The 18,000-nt window shown below is 41.9% G+C and overlaps 2 protein-coding genes across 18 annotated transcripts in view; one reads left to right on the forward strand and one right to left on the reverse strand.

The window, feature by feature from the left end:
- The window catches only part of LOC111871353 (ubiquitin-like-conjugating enzyme ATG10), a 647,673-nt gene that overhangs the window by 553,303 nt on the left and 76,370 nt on the right, over positions 1-18,000 (reverse strand). The gene's annotated exons all lie outside the window — the stretch shown is intronic.
- LOC111871351 (protein vein) overlaps positions 1-18,000 on the forward strand; it is a 330,532-nt gene that overhangs the window by 259,572 nt on the left and 52,960 nt on the right. For all 7 annotated transcript variants that reach the window (XR_004513760.1, XR_004513761.1, XR_004513762.1 and 4 more), the window contains exon 3: positions 17,345-17,484. Coding sequence is in view for 3 of the 7 variants with exons in the window: in XM_033754221.1 (XP_033610112.1) it covers positions 17,345-17,484 (140 nt within the window). In the remaining 4 variants the exon portion in view is untranslated. The remainder of the gene's footprint in view (positions 1-17,344; positions 17,485-18,000) is intronic.

Below are 18,000 nucleotides of genomic sequence, written 5' to 3' on the forward strand. Positions count from 1 at the left end.
TTGTTCTGCCATATTTCATACAATGAATATTTAGATCTGACATATCGACCTTCTTCTGAGAAAACATCCACAGCTCTGTAGATGGTTAAGATCGCAAATGGAGAAGGCTCAAGGCGGCAGTCGTGAAGTATTTTAAGTTACGATTCCAATGTCGATTCAAAGGGATCTACAATACGCGGTAACATGGATGGTTGAGGCACTATGCTACAAGCCGGAAGTTCGCGGGTACGATCCCCGACAAGGTAATTGGATTTCTTCAATTTACCTAATCCTTCTAGTCGTACAATGGCCCTGGGGACGACTCAGCATCTAACAGAATAAGTAACAGGAATCTTCTTGGGGGTAAAGGGCAGCCGGCACGTGAGGCTGACAACCTCACTGCCATCTATGAGCCGATTGTCTAGAAAGTGTGGGAGCTTCGACATTTCACAACCCTATGGGCCTCCACGGTCTGATACAGGGATAACTTTACCTATTTTATAGCTGATTAAGACTAGAATTGACGCCTGAAGCAGCAGGAAATCCAGCGTTTCAGAACCTGACTCTGAGCCCCGTTACTGACACAGTGAGATGCTTATGGGTACGCAAATCTATTATTTACACAAGCACAGAAAAGGACGTTAAAAGCAGTGAGAAGTAACGTCTTTTACACCATGTCTTAACTACAGTCAACACTTTGAATACTTCCCATAAGCTAATTACACACTACGCGAATTGGGAACCATTAAGAAACAGGACTAGAAATAACTTGAGCAAAAGGAAAAGCACTAACATCAGCATCACATTGGGATGATTCATGCCTCAAAATCTAATTTCCGCATCAGACCTATTCCTGAACATTTGTTTCTTTTAAATTGTGGAATGTATATGTTCCGTGTGTCAATATACACTTTGTACGGAGAATACACAAACGAGTGAGGCAGTCCTTCGCAGTCATTAATCTCCAGTGACTTTTCACTTAACAACGCAATTCAACTTCGAAGCGAATGATAAATTGCTGTTACTTACCCTTGTCTATGTAGTATCCTGTCTTTCTTTCATTCTTTCAGGCTTTCTTAACTCCTTCCAGCTTCAGTACATTTCTTTATCTCTCTGCTTCTTTATGTCTTCTGATATGTTTCCTTCCTTCTCAAATTATGGATAAATTCCTTGAAAACGTGATGAAATCTCAACCATTACGGATCGAATTTTGTAACAGAAGTTGCATAAGTGACGAAATTGAAACGGAATAAACTTATCAGTCATGTAATAAGTCTGGTGATTTTCAACCCCATCTTCATGGAAACATTTATAATTCAATACCACCATTGCCTCACCTGACTTTCTGTATGCCAACTAAACCCATTTTACACGTTTATATTTCTGAACCGCTTCCAGTGCGCACGCAACCTTCACGCAACCTTCAGAGACTTCTGATATTGCAAGTTCCACGTCCCATGCCAATTGTCCGTTGTTCGGGCTCTTTCAACGAACCCGCCGAAGTCTGAGGTTCTGTGAGATATTTTGCAGCATGTCATTTTTCATGGGGAGAATTTATCTCCCACGCCAAATCCCTAAGATCGAGGACCACCCTTTGTCGGCTTTCCTCGACTGTTTATTCAATACAGTCAGAGCTATCCTCCACCCGCAACCCGTGGACGCGCTATGGGTGGTGAAAAAGGGCCCATTTCCAACACTAGGGCAATACGAAACGCAGACAAAATTATATTTACCAAGTTGCTGTGGTAGGATACGGCCTGGGAGAATAAACTGAACTTGGGGGAATAACACTAAAATGTATTGTGACGTGACGAAAACGGGTTCTAGATTGGATGATTGGATTTACTGGCACTTTGGTTACAAGTTCTCTTACTCACACTCAATTATAAAGCTATCTCTTTTCTACACACTTTCAGTTCACCGTTGCACACGCATTCGGATTTTCCATCTTCACTAGTCGTCTCCTAGAAACGAATCTCAACAAAGAAACTACCATTTCAGATCACTATGAAGTCTTCTCGTCGTTTCGTCTTCAATCGTTGTGTACTCCTCTGTCCTCATCTATACTCAACTGATCTTCACAATTCACTAAGGGCATGCTCCATTCTCGTCCTTGTACTCTCAACTGCACTACACATTAATCTAAGTTACAGTAGATCCTCGTTATATAAATTCCGCACGGACCACACAGAAACACAAGTCACATGATTGCTATCTCGCCAGTCCATTGGCGCGCTGATTGCTGCCTAGCAACGAGCTGTAACATTCGTTCTAATGTTGCGTGCGCGTATCGCGGGGCGTTCATCGAGCCATTGCCTAGCAACGCTTTGAGCAAATCCATTATAGTGCTTTACGGAATTGGGCTATGAATTGTGAACTGACTGAATAGGGTCAGATTAAGGTTCAACGAAAGGCTTCTGTTGTGAAACTTCATATTCCATTTAAAAAAGACTGAATTCTATCACTTTAATAATAATCGTGTTAGGACTTCTTTAAGCCGATTGTGGTTCCCAGGCTACAACAAAAAGGATATCACTGTGCAACCTGTGATGTAGACGGTCCTGTTCCCTTGTAACAATTAAGGCAACATTGTCAGAAGTAGTTCTTTGCTCCAATTACACAATAGGCATACTAAGCAAATTCACATAGGAAAAGTCCTCCTTGAGAGGCTAGTAGTCGTTCAGTCAGTCAAAAAATTCTTCGCCTATTGTAAGATTTGAAGGCTCATCACAGTCATCATAAGTGCTGTGCAAGCCATTTGGTTTCATCATGAATCAGTTCAATCTATCATTCTCTCGCAATCCTTTTCCGTAAAATTCATTTTAATATTATCCTCCATCCACGTATGCTGCCATGTTTCTTCTGTCTCATCCCCTTTGATCTGATCACCATAAATTACGAGACACCTCATTATGAAACTTTCTCAGACTTCTGTTAATTCCTCCCTAGGATTCAATAACAGTAGTTGTATCTAGAAAATTTCTAAGGACATTCTGGAGTTAAAAAAGGTAAAGCTATCCCTGTAACAGGCCGTGGAGGCCCATAGGGCTGTGGGATGTCGAGGTTCCCACATCTTGTAGACAGTCGGCTCACAGATGGCGGTAAGTTTGTCAGCCTCACGCCCCGGCCGCCTTTACTCCCCAGGAAGATTCCTGGTACTAATTTCTATTAGAGGCTGAGTCGATCCCAGGGCCACTGTGCGACTGGAAGGATTGGATAAATTGAAAAAAATTTCAATGCCTCGTCGGGAATCGAGCACGCGACCGTCCAGATTATAGCATAGTGCCTCCACGTTCTGGGGAGAAGGGACTAAATAATACATATATGATTCACCTACTGAAAACGAATAAATAGGCTGTTTTCCAGTCTGAACGCCGAACTTCCATACAGTTATTTCCCACTAACATCAAGACTACTTGGTAATGAAAACTTTACTTTTGTCCGCTGGCCACGAGGAACCATGAAGGTCAGTTTTCGTAAAGAATAACATTGGAGTAGTTAGCAACAGAGGCGGTTTGGCACGTCACAACAGCACAACTGACCACTGCCAGCCCGTGACTCAATTCTGAGGTTATGTATGGAGGCTTATATCACAGCCGCCACATCTAATTGTGTCCCTACACTTTCATCGTCGTTTCAAGCGACTAAACACGTGAACTCTTCAGCAAATGTCTGAGAGTATATGTACCACAGCAAACTTTGTCTGGCGTCGTGATACGAGAAATCGAAATTCAATATTCGGAGAGTCGGAAGGGGATAGAGCTGGTCGCAGTGTCCGCGCGATCTAAGGCACGAATTTTCTTTCCTCGCTCGAACGCTGGGATCGTGGGTTCGAATCACACTCCAGGAATGGTTGTTTGTGTGCGTTTAGCTTGTATTTGTGTTGTTCTGTGTGTAGGCAGTGGCCTTGTGGCAGACTGATCCCCCGTCTAAGGAGCCATACAGTCTGTGTAAAAAATATTACGAAACTGAAGAGGAGGCCAGGGCTCAATAAATGGTTGTAGAGCCACAGATAGATAGATAGATAGACAAAGATAGATAAATATTCAGAGATAGATAGAATTTTATACACGTATGAAGGTTGAAATATGGAACGTAGCTTTTCTTGCGAAAAATTTCAACAATTTGGTTTAAATTGAATACAGTGATAACTTTAGTGGATATTATTCACTGTCAGAATTTTGAAGGAACATGGAGCCTCCAACTTCAGGGACGGAGAATAAGCCAAATAGTCCCTTCCCATCAGGTTTCCAACTAGAATCATGTATGCATTTCTCATCTGCTCCACGCGTAGGCATAGTACAAGCACTGTGGCATAACTGAAGCTTAGAGATATACAGAACACTACTCGTATTTGATAGTTGCAAATGTACCGGAGATATTGCCCATAAATAAATGAGCAGGGCAAAAACAGAAAAGAAACGTGCACTATTTCAATAAAAGAACGTTTTATAGCCGGAAGACATCTGATGGTTTATCACTCACTCATTCATCTCCTGTTTAATGCAACTTAAAAATGTTCACAGTCTGTCTTTAATTTAAAATAATTTTAAAATCACACCGATTGCTACATTGTCGGCCACATTTGGCCATACTCAGGCAACTGTTCACTTTTTGAAAATCGTCGCACTGCATTAAAGGTGGAGATGAATGACTGAGTGACACATCAGTGGAACATGAATGCTCAAATATAGTACTGTGACGTGTAGACCCGTTGCTAGGGAACGACCCGGTAAACAAGCCCGCAACAAATACGCAACCAACAACAAAGTAGAACCATTATTAGGAAACGTCCGCAATAAACGCATGCAACAATGAAATCGGTGTCGCAAGAGGTGTTTCTAAGTGTTTCGCATATATCCCTTGCTAGGCAACGGATGTGTTTTCTGTGTTGTGGTGCGACCCGAAGCTACATAACGAGAAGACAACACTAATTGACAGTTCAATTGGAAGTGAAAATCGTCCTCGTGGAGTGTCCAGTCGGATAAATATCACAGTGTGACAGATAGTGATTTGTGAACTGCTGGAAAAATCCAGTGGTGTTATGTCTGGTGAACGTTGAGGCCAAAGACTTGGACCGTCTCTGCCGATTCATCTTCCCGTAAATGTCCTGTCTAGGAATGCGGATTTTTTCCTGTGGGGTTATATCAAGAGCAGTGCGTTCTGAACACCAGTTAACGGACTTGATGCCCTGAAGACACGTATCAGGAATGCGATCTCGCCTATTCCAGCTAACATGCTCCACAGAACATGGCAAGAGCTCGAATATCGTCGGGACGCCCTCCGTGCTACCAAGAGGGCCCACATCAAGGTCTACCGAGGTCAGTAAAAAAACTTCCAGAGTTTCAGTATGATCTGCCGCAAACCGCTTGTGGCTAACTCAATTTGTTTGCGCGCCACAATTTTTCAAAACCCCGACGGGACTTTGTGGACACACTGTACTAGGCGATCAAGCGTTTATGATTTTAAACGAGAAGTTTAGACCTATACTCCACCATACTGCTCGTTGACGCTTATGAATAAAGAGTTTTATTTTTATAAAACCGTAGAAGAATCAAATTCATAATCATGGATTCATGTTAAATTATCCAATTTAAAAATGTAATTTTATGATCATTTTTTTTCCATTTCCGTCATAAACCTGCGTTTAACCGTAGCAGCATAGTACGAACATGAACACAGACACACAGACTAACGGGCAGAATAAAGAATCCGTGGCTTGTATTCCGCAAGCGAACTATACCGACCGAGCGACCGCCGCTTGCCGAAGTTAGTGCCAACTTTTTCAGATAGAGGGTGTCGCGTGGTCAGCGCAACGGATCCCAACGGCCGTTAATCTCGGTTTTCTAGACTGGAGACCCTACATCCTGAAATAGCTCCTCAATTATCCTCACGAGGCTGAGTGAACCCTGTTCGAGACCCAGTACTTCTCAGAAAATCTGGTAGAGCCGGGAATCGAACCCGGAACCTCTAGATGTGTAGCCAGGATCTCTGACCACTAGACCACAGAGGCGGTATTGGTTCAAAAAACGTTTGAGTGGTACGGTAAATATTAAAGCAAACTCAGATATTAATTACCGAAAGCTGTAATATACACAGGCGATATTGTATCACCAGACTTCACAAGGTCTATATTTGAGGGTAACCACATTTATACACACTGAACGTTTGTGTAAACGAGGTTCCTGCTTCAAAGATGCCCTCTGCGCTTCTTCATGGGTAGCAATTCATACAAACTAACATTTGAAAGAATTCGCATAAAACTTCTTTAACTGACATGAATGTTAGTATATTTTACCCACAGGTAGAAAAAAAATTCTCAACTGTGTTTCAACAAAGAACCGAACTAAATAAACTGCGAACATGTGGAGAGGTATGAGAAGTGAAACACGGCCACGCAGAACAGAAGGAAAGAGACCAAAGCATTAAAACAGACACTGAACAAGGCTATGAAACTTCTTATAAAATAATCGACGACTACTATGGCAGTAGACAGGCTTGACTTTCTTGCAAGTCAAGTTGCTAACATTTGCATTAGTAGCGATTTTATTTAGTTTCTTTAAATTCAAATGAAAGTACTTGAGTTAAGAAATAAATACTCTAAAAAACTATTTATTTTCTTGAACACTGTATCACTTAAATTTATTTTTACCTTAAAACCTAAAACTTCGTGATGATCGTTTATTAGTATAGTGATCAATATTCTGGACAGTATACAGCGTCGTAAATTTTATTCGACGTTTCGGATACAGTATCCAGTCGCCAAAGAAAATTGGATAAGGTAAAAAGGTAAAGGGCCGGTCACGGTAGCTGAGCGGTCTAAGGCATGTACTGTCTTCGCTCGCTTGGAAACCGGGATCGTGGGTTCGAATCCCACTCAGGGCATGGATGTTTAGTTTGTGTGTGTGCGTTTTTCTGTGTTTGTGTACAGGTAGAGGCCTTGCGACGAGCTGATCACCCGCCCAAGGAGTCCTACCGAATGTGTAAGATCTAGAAAAACCGAACGGAGAAGTTCATGGAGGTAGGCCTAGGCCCACTGGGACTGTAGTGCCAAGGAAAAAAAAAAAAGGTAAAAGTCGTCCCTGTGCTTAACTAATTAAGCACTACGGCATGAAGACGTATGGGAGAGTAGATGTATAGGTCAGAATCTCTTGACCTCGGCACTATTTGGAGGTAAGTGGTCAGCTTCACATCCTGACCGCTTTACCCCGGGGAAAGAACCCTCGGTACCCATTGTACAGGAGGCTGGGTGGACTACAGAACCGGTTCGGACGACACGGAGAAATTAGAATTCTTCCAGTGAATAATGTCCACAAAATTGGCCACTGTATTCAATTTAAACCAAATGGTTGAAATCTTTCTCGAGAAAAGCTACGTTCCATATTTCAGCCTTCATATAAAATTCTATCTATCTGTCTATCTATCTATCTATCTATCTATGGCTCTACAGCCATTTGTTGGGCCTTGGCCGTTTTTCAGTTTCTTAATGGTATACACAGTCGGTAGTACACCTTTGACGGGGACCAGCCCGTCGCAAAGCCGCTACCTACACAACATAACACAAACATAGAATAAAAGCACATACGGACATCTATGCCTCGAGTGGGATTCGAACCCAGGACCCCAGGGTTTCAGCGGGCGAAGACTGTTCATGCCTTAGACCCCGCAGCCACTGTGATCGGCTCATACAAAACTCGCTTTATGTAAATTTCCTTCTTGCTTCTTGGGTTATTTTACGACACTTCCGCTGAATCATGAGATGACAATAAATGATGAAAAGGGTAACACACTGAACAATCAGCAGCCGTCTCATTTAAGATACTGAGGAACACGGGCGAGCAGTCTCGGGACTGAAATTGGAGGCCGGCGCTTCCCAGCGCTCCCAGCGCTGCTACAACTCCACGTTCGGCGTAAGCGCGCCAGATCAGACCCGGCGCTGCGCAGCGAGACGAGGCGAGACAAGTGGCATACTTGCAGTTGGCTGTCGTAAAGTGTTAATTACCCGGTGCATGTAACGTATATAGAAACTCTGGCACGTGTTGTGGGCAAGTGACATCTCATCCTCCCCTTAGCAGTGGGAGGCCCATATGGCTTGGGGCACGTGTGCACTTGGATTCAGCACTACATCTAGTACTTTATCGTTTGTCAAACAAGTCACATAGTCTGACAAAATATGAAAGCGCGTGTCATAAAAGGTGTTGCATTTTCTGATGGCATCAACGTCTCAATTATATTACCACGAAGATTGCGTGGATTTTTCTAAATTACTGGTTTCTTATTTTTCGTTCTATCTTCACGGATCGGGCATTTAGTTCCTCTACTGACTTCAAATTTGAGCCGGGATAGCGCAGTCGATATAGCGACTGGCTACGACCTGGATGACCCAGGAGTCGGAGTTCGAGTCCCGGAGGGATCAAGAAATTTTTCTTCTCCACGTCCTCCAGACCAGCTCTGGGTTCTATCCAATTGGTATCGGGGGTTCTTTACCCGGAGGTAAAGCGGCCGGGGCGTGAAGCTAACCACTCACCTCCAGCTAGTGCCGAGGTCAAAGAAACGTGGATCTATACGTCCACTCCACCGTACATCTTCATGGCGCAGTGGTTAATTAGCGAAGCATAGGGACGTTACTTTTTACTAACTTTAAATAATCTTTTCAGTGTTTTTTTCGCTGTTCCTCTTAGCTCTTCGCCATACAGCTTTTATAACTGCGTGTTGTCACTTGCCTCCTACCCCAGTCTTACATATCGCTCATTCTTCCTCTTTGAAGACAGCCTTAACATTTCAGCAACAAAACCGTTCATGTAAAATTGTTACATTATTAATTTCAGTTAAATACGTCTTCTTTTTAAATTGTCATCTGTTTCACCAAATAATGGGCAACCGCATATACTGAATGTCCCAAGCAGAAAGGTCAGTATTCTGGGAAGTCATAGTATCGGCCATTATAAGCAAAAAAAAAGTATATATATACATGTGTCCTGTTCCGAACGGTTTCTGAGAAAGAGCTGTTTCACTGTAGAGCAGTTTAGATTTGGCGCCCTATAATGTCTTTGCCTCCCGTATACGAATCGCCGTCAAGCGTCAATTTGCCGTTGTGACTGTTGATAGTGACATTGTAGGAGTGCTGTGAAAAATGCCGCACACTTCACAATTACCGAATATGCTGATATGTTGTCCTCACACGAGTTGCAAAGTACACTGATGTTTACGGTGGAATTTTAGAAAACGGATTTATTTTCCTTGACACTAAAGCCCCAGTGAGCCTAGGCCTACCTCCATGAACTTCTCCGTTCACTTCGGGTTTTCTAGATCTTACACATTCGGTAGGACTCCTTGGGCGGGTGATCAACTAGTCGCAAGGCCTCTACCTGTTCACAAACACAGAAAAACGCACACAAACATCCATGCCCTGAGTGGGATTCGAACCCACCATCCCGGTTTCCAAGCGAGCGAAGACAGTACATGCCAGAAAACAGATTATATTAGATAAATTTTACCAACTATTCCACTTGAACAATAAATACCGGTATTAGAAACAGCATGTAATATCTATTTCTTTTCAACAATTCTGGAACTGTACAGTGAAAGAGCTCTACCTCAGAAACCGTTCGGAATAGGAAATATGTACATAAACACTGTTTGCTTAGAATTGTCGATATTATGACTCTCAGAATACTGACCTTTCCTCCCGGGACATCGTGTATAAATATAGGCGTGTTCCTTTTCTTTTCCACAACGCTGTATTTACATTTGTTAAGCCTTACTCACCAAATTTATATACTGAATAACCGCCTCCTTGTGAAGTTCCCTGCTTGTGTTGCTGTTTGCTAAAGCTATCTCTGGAACAGGCCGTGGAGGCCCACAGATGACGGTGAGGTTGTCAGCCTTGCGCGCCGGACACTCTTTACCACCAGGAAGATTCCTGGTACTCATTTCTGTTTGAAGCTGTTAGAGCGACTATCTTGGCCGGACGACGTGTCGCATATATGTTGTAACAGACGTCAAAATTCTAGTGCGAATTCGGATTCCTGTAGAGTGGACATTAAGTTCCCTCAGTCTGTCCGTCTATAGCATGTAACAACTCGATAACAGCTGAACGGGCTTTCATTTTGATATTGAGGAGTTCTAGTAATATTTGTCAATACCTTACAAATACGGTTATTTTTCAAGTCAGTTAAAGACGTCAGTATCGAGACTGTGGCGTCGATGATAGGAAAATTAACCATTTCCATGCCACGAAAAATTAGCGTTTAACGTTCAGGGAGGGCAAGCCATATGTCTTTAATCACCTACTCACACATCAGTTCCAGCTCTGAGGAGATGAGACATTTTTCTTAGCATATAAAAATTTGATGAACGTGGAGCAGCTGATGGCAAAATAACTGGCATGGGAAATAGAAGTACTGAGGAAAATCCGCCGCAGTGCCACTTCGTCCGCCATAAAGCCCACTTGACCTGACCTGGGTTAAAATTCGACAAAAATAACGAACACTTTAAATGAAGACTTCATGCATTTCTGAACGCACCACAAGCGTAACTACCTAAATACACCCTTACAATAAGTCTTACAGTATTCCACATAATTAAACAGAAGTCAGGGAACGTTCAAGAATTCTTTGTTCTGCTATTACATTCAGTAGCTCAGTAAGCACTCCAAACCCGAAAGAAATAACATAACAGCTTACAAATGACGAAAAATGACCAAAGAATTACCTATAAAAATTACACTTCTGTAACCAGCAGCCCATCTCCGGGATATACATATTTACGGGCATCGAATATGATACAAGGAAAAAAGATGACATGTCATCAAAATCCGGGCCCTGATAATTAGAATGATCAAATCAAGGAGGATAAGATGGGCATGGCATGTAGCACGAATGGGGGAGAAGAGGAATACATATAGGATATTGGTGGGAAAGCCAGAAGGAAAGAGACCACTCGGAAGACCAAGGCGTAGGTGGGTGGACAATATTAAAATTGATCTTAGAGAGATCGGATGGGATTGTATGGATTGGATTGATCTGGCTCGGGATAAGGACCACTGGAGGGCTCTTGTGAACACGGTAATGAACCTTCGGGTAACATAAAATGCTGGGAAATTGTCGAGTAGCTGCAGAATTGTCGGTTCCTCAAGAAGGGCTCAGCTCCATGAGTAAGTTAAGGTCAACAAATCGTTCATCTTTTCGATAGACGCATTTAATTAGACATCAGTAAGGGAAGTTTGTTCCACATGATCAAGTCGGGAAAAAAAAGTAAATCGTAGACCTGTCGTTTAACTGGTTTGAATGAACCATCTTATTTTTCAGATAAGAATTAGTAAATTCTGAAAACAGTGTAAAAAAAAGCTTTCAGACGCATCCTAGAATTATGAACATTGCTTTTCATTCTCAGCTTATGGAACCCAGGCGGTGCCTAGCGAAGATGTAACCACCCCAATACACTGAACGGAACTGAACTGGGACATGTTACAAATAGAAGCAGGCTGCATCTATTGCGTGCCAGATATAATCAATCCAAAAGCAACACAAGTCATCTTGAAACATGTTTTTTTTGTGCACTATTTGTTTCATCTCCCCACACTGGCGCGATGTTCAGTAGTCCATTAAGCTTCACAACTGCCCAGTACAAAATGTATTGTCACGTGTATGAGTGACTACAGACGGGGTTTTCGATTGCAGATTGGGTTTACTGACGACTTACAGTTCCTAACTACAAGCAACTACAAGACTATGGCTAATTTTCACACCGTACAGATCACTATAGAAGAGAATCATATTAGCAGTTAAGAGAGTAGAATTAGTAAGTGATAGGATGTCATACATAATACTAAGAGGTCGCTGTGTGATATAATCGTTATGAATGTTCATGCCTCAACAGAAGATAAAGTTGATTATATAAGGGACAGGTTCTACGAAGAATTGTACTTGATAAATTTCCTAAATGCCACATGAAAATTTTATTAGGAGGTTTCAATGCCGAAGAATGGAGGGAAGACATTTTCAAACCAACGATTGGGAATGAGAGTTTGCATGAAATTAGCAATGATAATGGAGTTAGAGTAGTAAACTTTTTTCCTCCCCTTGGCACTACAGCCCCAGTGGGCCTAGGCCTACCTCCATGAACTTCTCTGTTCACTTTCGGTTTTTCTAGATCTTACACATTCGGTAGGACTCCTTGGACGGGTGATCAGCTCGTCGCAAGGCCTCTACGTGTAAACAAGCACAGAAAAACGCACACACACAAACTAAATATACATGCCCTGAGCGGGATTCGAACCCACGATCCCGGTTTCCAAGCGAGTGAAGACAGTACATGCCTTAGAACGCTCGGCTATCGTGACCGGCGTAGTAAACTTTACCACATGAAAAAATGTTACTGTTAAAAAGTACAATGTTCCCAGAAGGTAACATCCATAAAAACATTAATGTCCAGACCGGCTCTAGGGTCCGCCAAGCCTCCTAGACAATGGGTACCGGCGGATGTTTCCCCGGAGTAAAGCAGCAGAGGCATGAAGCTCACCATTCACTCTCTTCTGGTGTTTAGGTTAAGAAGAGTGGACCTGTACCTCCACTTCCACATAGGCGTCCATGACGTGGTTCTTAATTAATTAAGCAGAGGAATGATTTTACCTTTACCTTCACCTGTACTCATTTAGGCAGCGTCTATTACAGTAGGCTAATAAAGACAACGGTTTCATTTGAGACAGCGAATACGAGTACAATCCTAAAAAGGCTTGCGACAGTTAAAATTATAATATTATGCTGCCTTAGCTATGGTATTTAAATTATAAAACGTTTCGGAAGCTAGTTCTTCCGTCGTCAGGTGTAAAGAGAGGAAAGGATCCCACTCAATCGAGCCCGTTAAACATAACTAGCCTGATGACGGAAGCAGAACCAGCTTCGAAACATATAATTAAAAATATAACTAGGGCAACAGACAAAGTCCGACACGGTAGTTTTGTATTGGTGAATACAGTCATACATGATACGGGAAATACATGCTGTTTATGCAACAGGTCTTAATTTGATCAAGTTATCACATTGTGTGAGACGATCCTCAGACAGGGAACTCACCATACAGAGATTTAACTTCAGCCCCAAGGGATGTCCTAGGCGAATGGCCTTCAAAAAGAAACCTCACCAGGTTAAAGAATTCACCCTACGGCAACTCTCAGATACAAGGATCGCTGCAACATGGAATTCACCAAGATAAATTGTTCAGAATATGACAAGGAACTCTGAAACTTCTGAAAACGCGATCAGAAAGTATGGACAAGGAAGCGACATCATTACTTATTAACATCAACATTCTCTTTCATAAATTTAACTTTAATGAGTTCCTTGTCCTTTGCTGGGGTAAGTTCTGCCCATTTCACTCACCTTGGTGAGTTCCTTGCCTGTAAGAAAAAGTTCCTGCTCTGATGGGTGACTTAGCTTGAGTTCCATATCCTGGTGAGTTTTCTCTCTTCCTTTCTAGGTTGAGTTCCTGGTGAGTTCCATGTGGTATTTGCCTTAGTGAGTTCCCTGGCTTGACGAATCAAGATTCAGATTCTTCTATCGGTAAGTTAATGTACTGGTGAGTTCGATATAATGATGCATAGTTTTGTGAAATTCATTTGCCATATCACCAGACCTACTTTATATTTGTCAACGCCAAGATAAAGACCTCCTTCATACATTCTGGCCCATATAGCTGTTTCGCGTCAGTACAGACAAAGGATCTAACTCTTACTTAAGTACTAATATTATTTTTAAAACCTGTCAAGTTCGCGTGCACCGAAATGGCGGATCGCACGTTTGTAATTGGTAGGTTGTCCTATCTTGTCCTATACGGATGTATATCAAACCATGAGATTTAAAAATAAAAACAACGTTACATGGTTATGTTCGGACCTTTTCTCAGTTATGGTTTCTTTCATGCATAACCGTAACATGAATTCTTTGTTAAAACGGAGAAACTCGCACTGTTAAAGCTTTCAACCTTTAAACTCTTGAACGATTTCCATACAGAAAATGCATGAACACCTTTAAAATATGATAATCTGCATCATTATCTAAAATAAAGTGATTATGCCACTTCGTGAATCGTTTAGGCCAGTAATGACGTCATCGATCGTCCTTGGTTCCCTCTTGCAGTTTTTTTTATTGCTAGTGGGGTGGGACTGAGTCCCTTGTATTGCGGCCACTTCTGGGCTAATGTACCGGCCCCAGATGATAGGTGAGGGTGATTGTGGAGCAATTGGTGGAATGAAGATTGGCAGTGGAAACCGAACTACTCGGAGAAAACCTGCCCCAGCGCCACTTTGTCCACCACAAATCCCACTTGACCGAACCCGGGCCGCCGCGGTGGGAAGCCAGTGACTAACCGCTTGAGCTGTGCCGCGGGCCCCTCTTGCAGTTGGCCGGTGTTTCATTACATGACCAAGCCACTGACAATTCTGACGAACTCTGTTTACTTTGAAGAAAGCAGTCTTCTGGGATTTGGCACGGTGTATATGTGGTGTTAACCGACGTTTCGGAGGAACGTATCGCCTCCATCTTAAGGGTAGAAGATTTCTTATATATTTTTTTTTCTACCCTGAAGGTGGAGGCGATACGTTCCTCCGAAACGTCGGTTAACACCACATATACACGGTGCCAAATCCCAGAAGACTGCTTTCTTCATAGTCACAGCCGTGAAAGCCTCAAATCTGTTTACTTTCTTTCGTAATATCTCAGCCCGTTTTATGATCGAGAGAACATGAATATTAAAGTAATGTTTTTTATAGCTTTCATTGTTTACATTGCTCAGAAATATTATCCCCTTATCCCACAATTTTTTAAGGAAGTTGGTACCTTTTAATCCATTTGTTTTACGTCTCAAAACCATTAGGCTCCAAAGCAAATGATAATTGAGCCTGTGTTATTCATAAAGCTGATCACAGTTTTGTTTCTGACTCGTTTACTAACTCAAAAGACCAAAGATTCTGAATTATCTGTAGAAATGTCCATTCATTGTTTTCCATTAACTTAATAAATATCGGAGATGGCATGTGAAGATTATCTTCCGGCTTAGCCATTATTTTTGGCCATGGTTAATATGTAATGGTTTCATTTTCTGTGGTAAGTAAACGCAACATTTAAGCTCGCACATTGCGGGCTAGTCCGAACTCACATTTCCACTATGCTAAAACCTACCAATATGTGGAAACAAGAGTGTCTATTTAGGCAGGGAGACTGGTCAACCAGGATTCATACTCGTACATCTCGTTACATCAACATGATTCTAAATTAATATAACGAGACTTCCCAGAAAGACTACATTTGTGTGACATGGATTGCGTTTTAGGCCGTCTTAGTGTAGTGCAACCCACTATTCAGAAATCATCCATAAACCCGCCCAGTGCCTATGCCGACCATCTCAACGGGACTTCCCATCCCTGGCCTCTGCACTCGCCAATGCTGTGAAGAGCAACACACCTGAAACCACCCATCTCCCGCCATTCTGTGTTAACCCTTCAAATCCCAGTGGATCCTACATGTGTCACCTGCTTTAACATACTAAACTCTGCACTCTGCCCACAGAGTGTACTTGTGTGGTCCGTACTGTTCTCATAATAAACAGAGACTATTTCCCTAAACAGCATTAACCGGCTGGTTTTTGTAGCGGAGACGTAATGTGTTTCCTGTAAGGTACGAACTCGACTTTTATACATTATAAAAGTAATTGAGGATAAAGTTGAGAACGCAGCTGTAAAAAACAAATTAAAACTGTATACCAAGTTTCATTAGACATGATTTAAAGCCAACAGACCAATGGAATAATGTATATAATACACATGTACATGCCTATGTATGTTTTTATTTAATTATAAGCACTTCACTGAAGTTGCCTATTGTATCTGCTAGTCAAGTAAAGTAATATTAAGGGCAATACACTCGTGCAATAGGTTGTTGCGCAAGACACATGTACGGTGTTTACTGTACTACCCAATTCTCACCCATCCACCCCCTACTCGAAGCCGCCCCTGTAAAAGACAACTTATGGGCTAAACGTTCGGTGGTTTTCTTGCAGAAGTTACACTGTACCTGTATATATTTTGCTGTCACAGCAGGGAAGCACAAGACGCAAATGTAAAGGCACCGCCTTCCATTTTGAACAATGAAATATCGGACAACTAGTCTTTTGCGATGAAGGCATACTTAACGTTCTCCAACCACTTCCACGCTGTTTTATAACTTAAGTAATGGGAAATGCACACTGTAAATTGCACATCGTCATATTATTACATAAATGTTGATATTACTTTGGTATGAATGTTCAGTTCACTGTATTAAAGGTATACTCTGTAATCTAGTATTAACATTTGTAATACTGTGGGTCAATGAATACAGTTAATTCCTCTGAAACACCAATGTTTGATGTTCCAATACTGTCATTGCTGATTGACAATATTCTAAAGATGTAATTTCTTGCTCAAGTTCGGTAAACACATTCAACAGTTCAATTCAGCACGGCTTATGCTCTCGTCTAATATTATTTTTCCAAATATCAGTATAAAATATAGACATACAGAATTCTGTGCTGGGTGTGAAACCTAGTCTCTCAAATCTGAGGGAAGAACAGACAATGAATATGTTCTAGAACAAAGTATATTTGTTCAAGGGAAGGAACGAATTATAGTGTAAGGGAGAAAATTACATAACAGATGCATAATTTGTACTCTTCGCGTAATATTCTAAGAGTAAAGAAAGGTAAAGCTATCCCTGTAACAAATCGTGGAGGCCCATTGGGTTGAGAGACATAGAGGATCCCACATTTTCTAGACAATCGCATCATAGATGGCGGTGAGGTTGTCAGCCTTACGCGCTGACAGCTCTTTACCTCTCAGGAAGATTCCTGGCACTCATTTCTGTTTGTAGCTGAGTCGACCTAAGGGCCATAGTGTGGTTGGAAGGATTAGGTCAGTTGAAAAAATCCAGTGACATCGGGAATCGAACCCGCGGCGTTCCTGCCTGTAGCATAGTGCCTCAGCCAACTACGCTACAGCACGCCCCATTCTTAGGATAATCTTTTTTGACTGGGAAGGCTCTAAAATCATGCAAGCATGCACGAGGCATTGTGTTGAAACGCCTCATGGGACGAGATAACTTAATAAACGGAGGCCTAGTTGTGAATATATTATTAATATGGATATTAGAAATAGCCTGCATCCGAGCCTAGATTGCAGCGCGGTAGGGTTTACCTTGCGAAAACGAAGCACAGTGACTACAAAGTATTACCTAGCTATAAAAGGAAGTTTCTTCAAGAAACATCAGATATAATTTACAGAAGATTTTGAGCCACGACTGAATTAATAATGAGGGATAATGTTGTTTCGCAGGAGGCGGTCCACACTTGTGATTCCAAAGGTGAGGCCCGAGGACGCGGGTGTGTACCGATGTGAAGCAAAGAGCGTCATTGGAGCGGACGCTAACATGACTGCGAGGGTCACTGTAGTCTCCGATACAAGACCAGAAAACAGTAAGTCTATTTTTGGTCATTCTTACTGAGAATATTCATTCCAAATAAGAATGCCCTTCAATTTTCTCAGGCACTATCCACTGTCAGAGGCAGAGGTCCAACTGATGTTACCTCGAAAGAAAAATTACGTTCTAAACATTCAACCCTCGAAAAATATACATTTTTTTGCGTATCACACTCTTGAAAATTTTCTACTTTCAAATGGAAACCTCAACACGGAATCGTACCGAAGCATTTGAGCTTCTGTGGTATGTACGTAATCTATATATGTATCTTATAACACAAAAATTTCTGTTCAGCAGACTGCTTGAAGTCTGTAAAGCCATAAAAGGGCCTGCATATTCAAGAATTGTCTCATAACTTAAGTTCTGAAATATTTTTATCAGTATTTTAAGTTTATTTCAATCTTAAACGCTGTAATCAAAATCTCTTATTTATTTATTGGGGGGCACAGGGTAGCGTCGTTGGTTGAGGTACTATGCTACAAGCCGGAAGGTCGCGGGTTCAAGTCCCGAT

The sequence above is a fragment of the Cryptotermes secundus genome, unplaced genomic scaffold, assembly GCF_002891405.2.
Source record: "Cryptotermes secundus unplaced genomic scaffold, Csec_1.0 scaffold122, whole genome shotgun sequence".
NCBI classification, from domain to species: Eukaryota; Metazoa; Arthropoda; class Insecta; order Blattodea; family Kalotermitidae; genus Cryptotermes; species Cryptotermes secundus.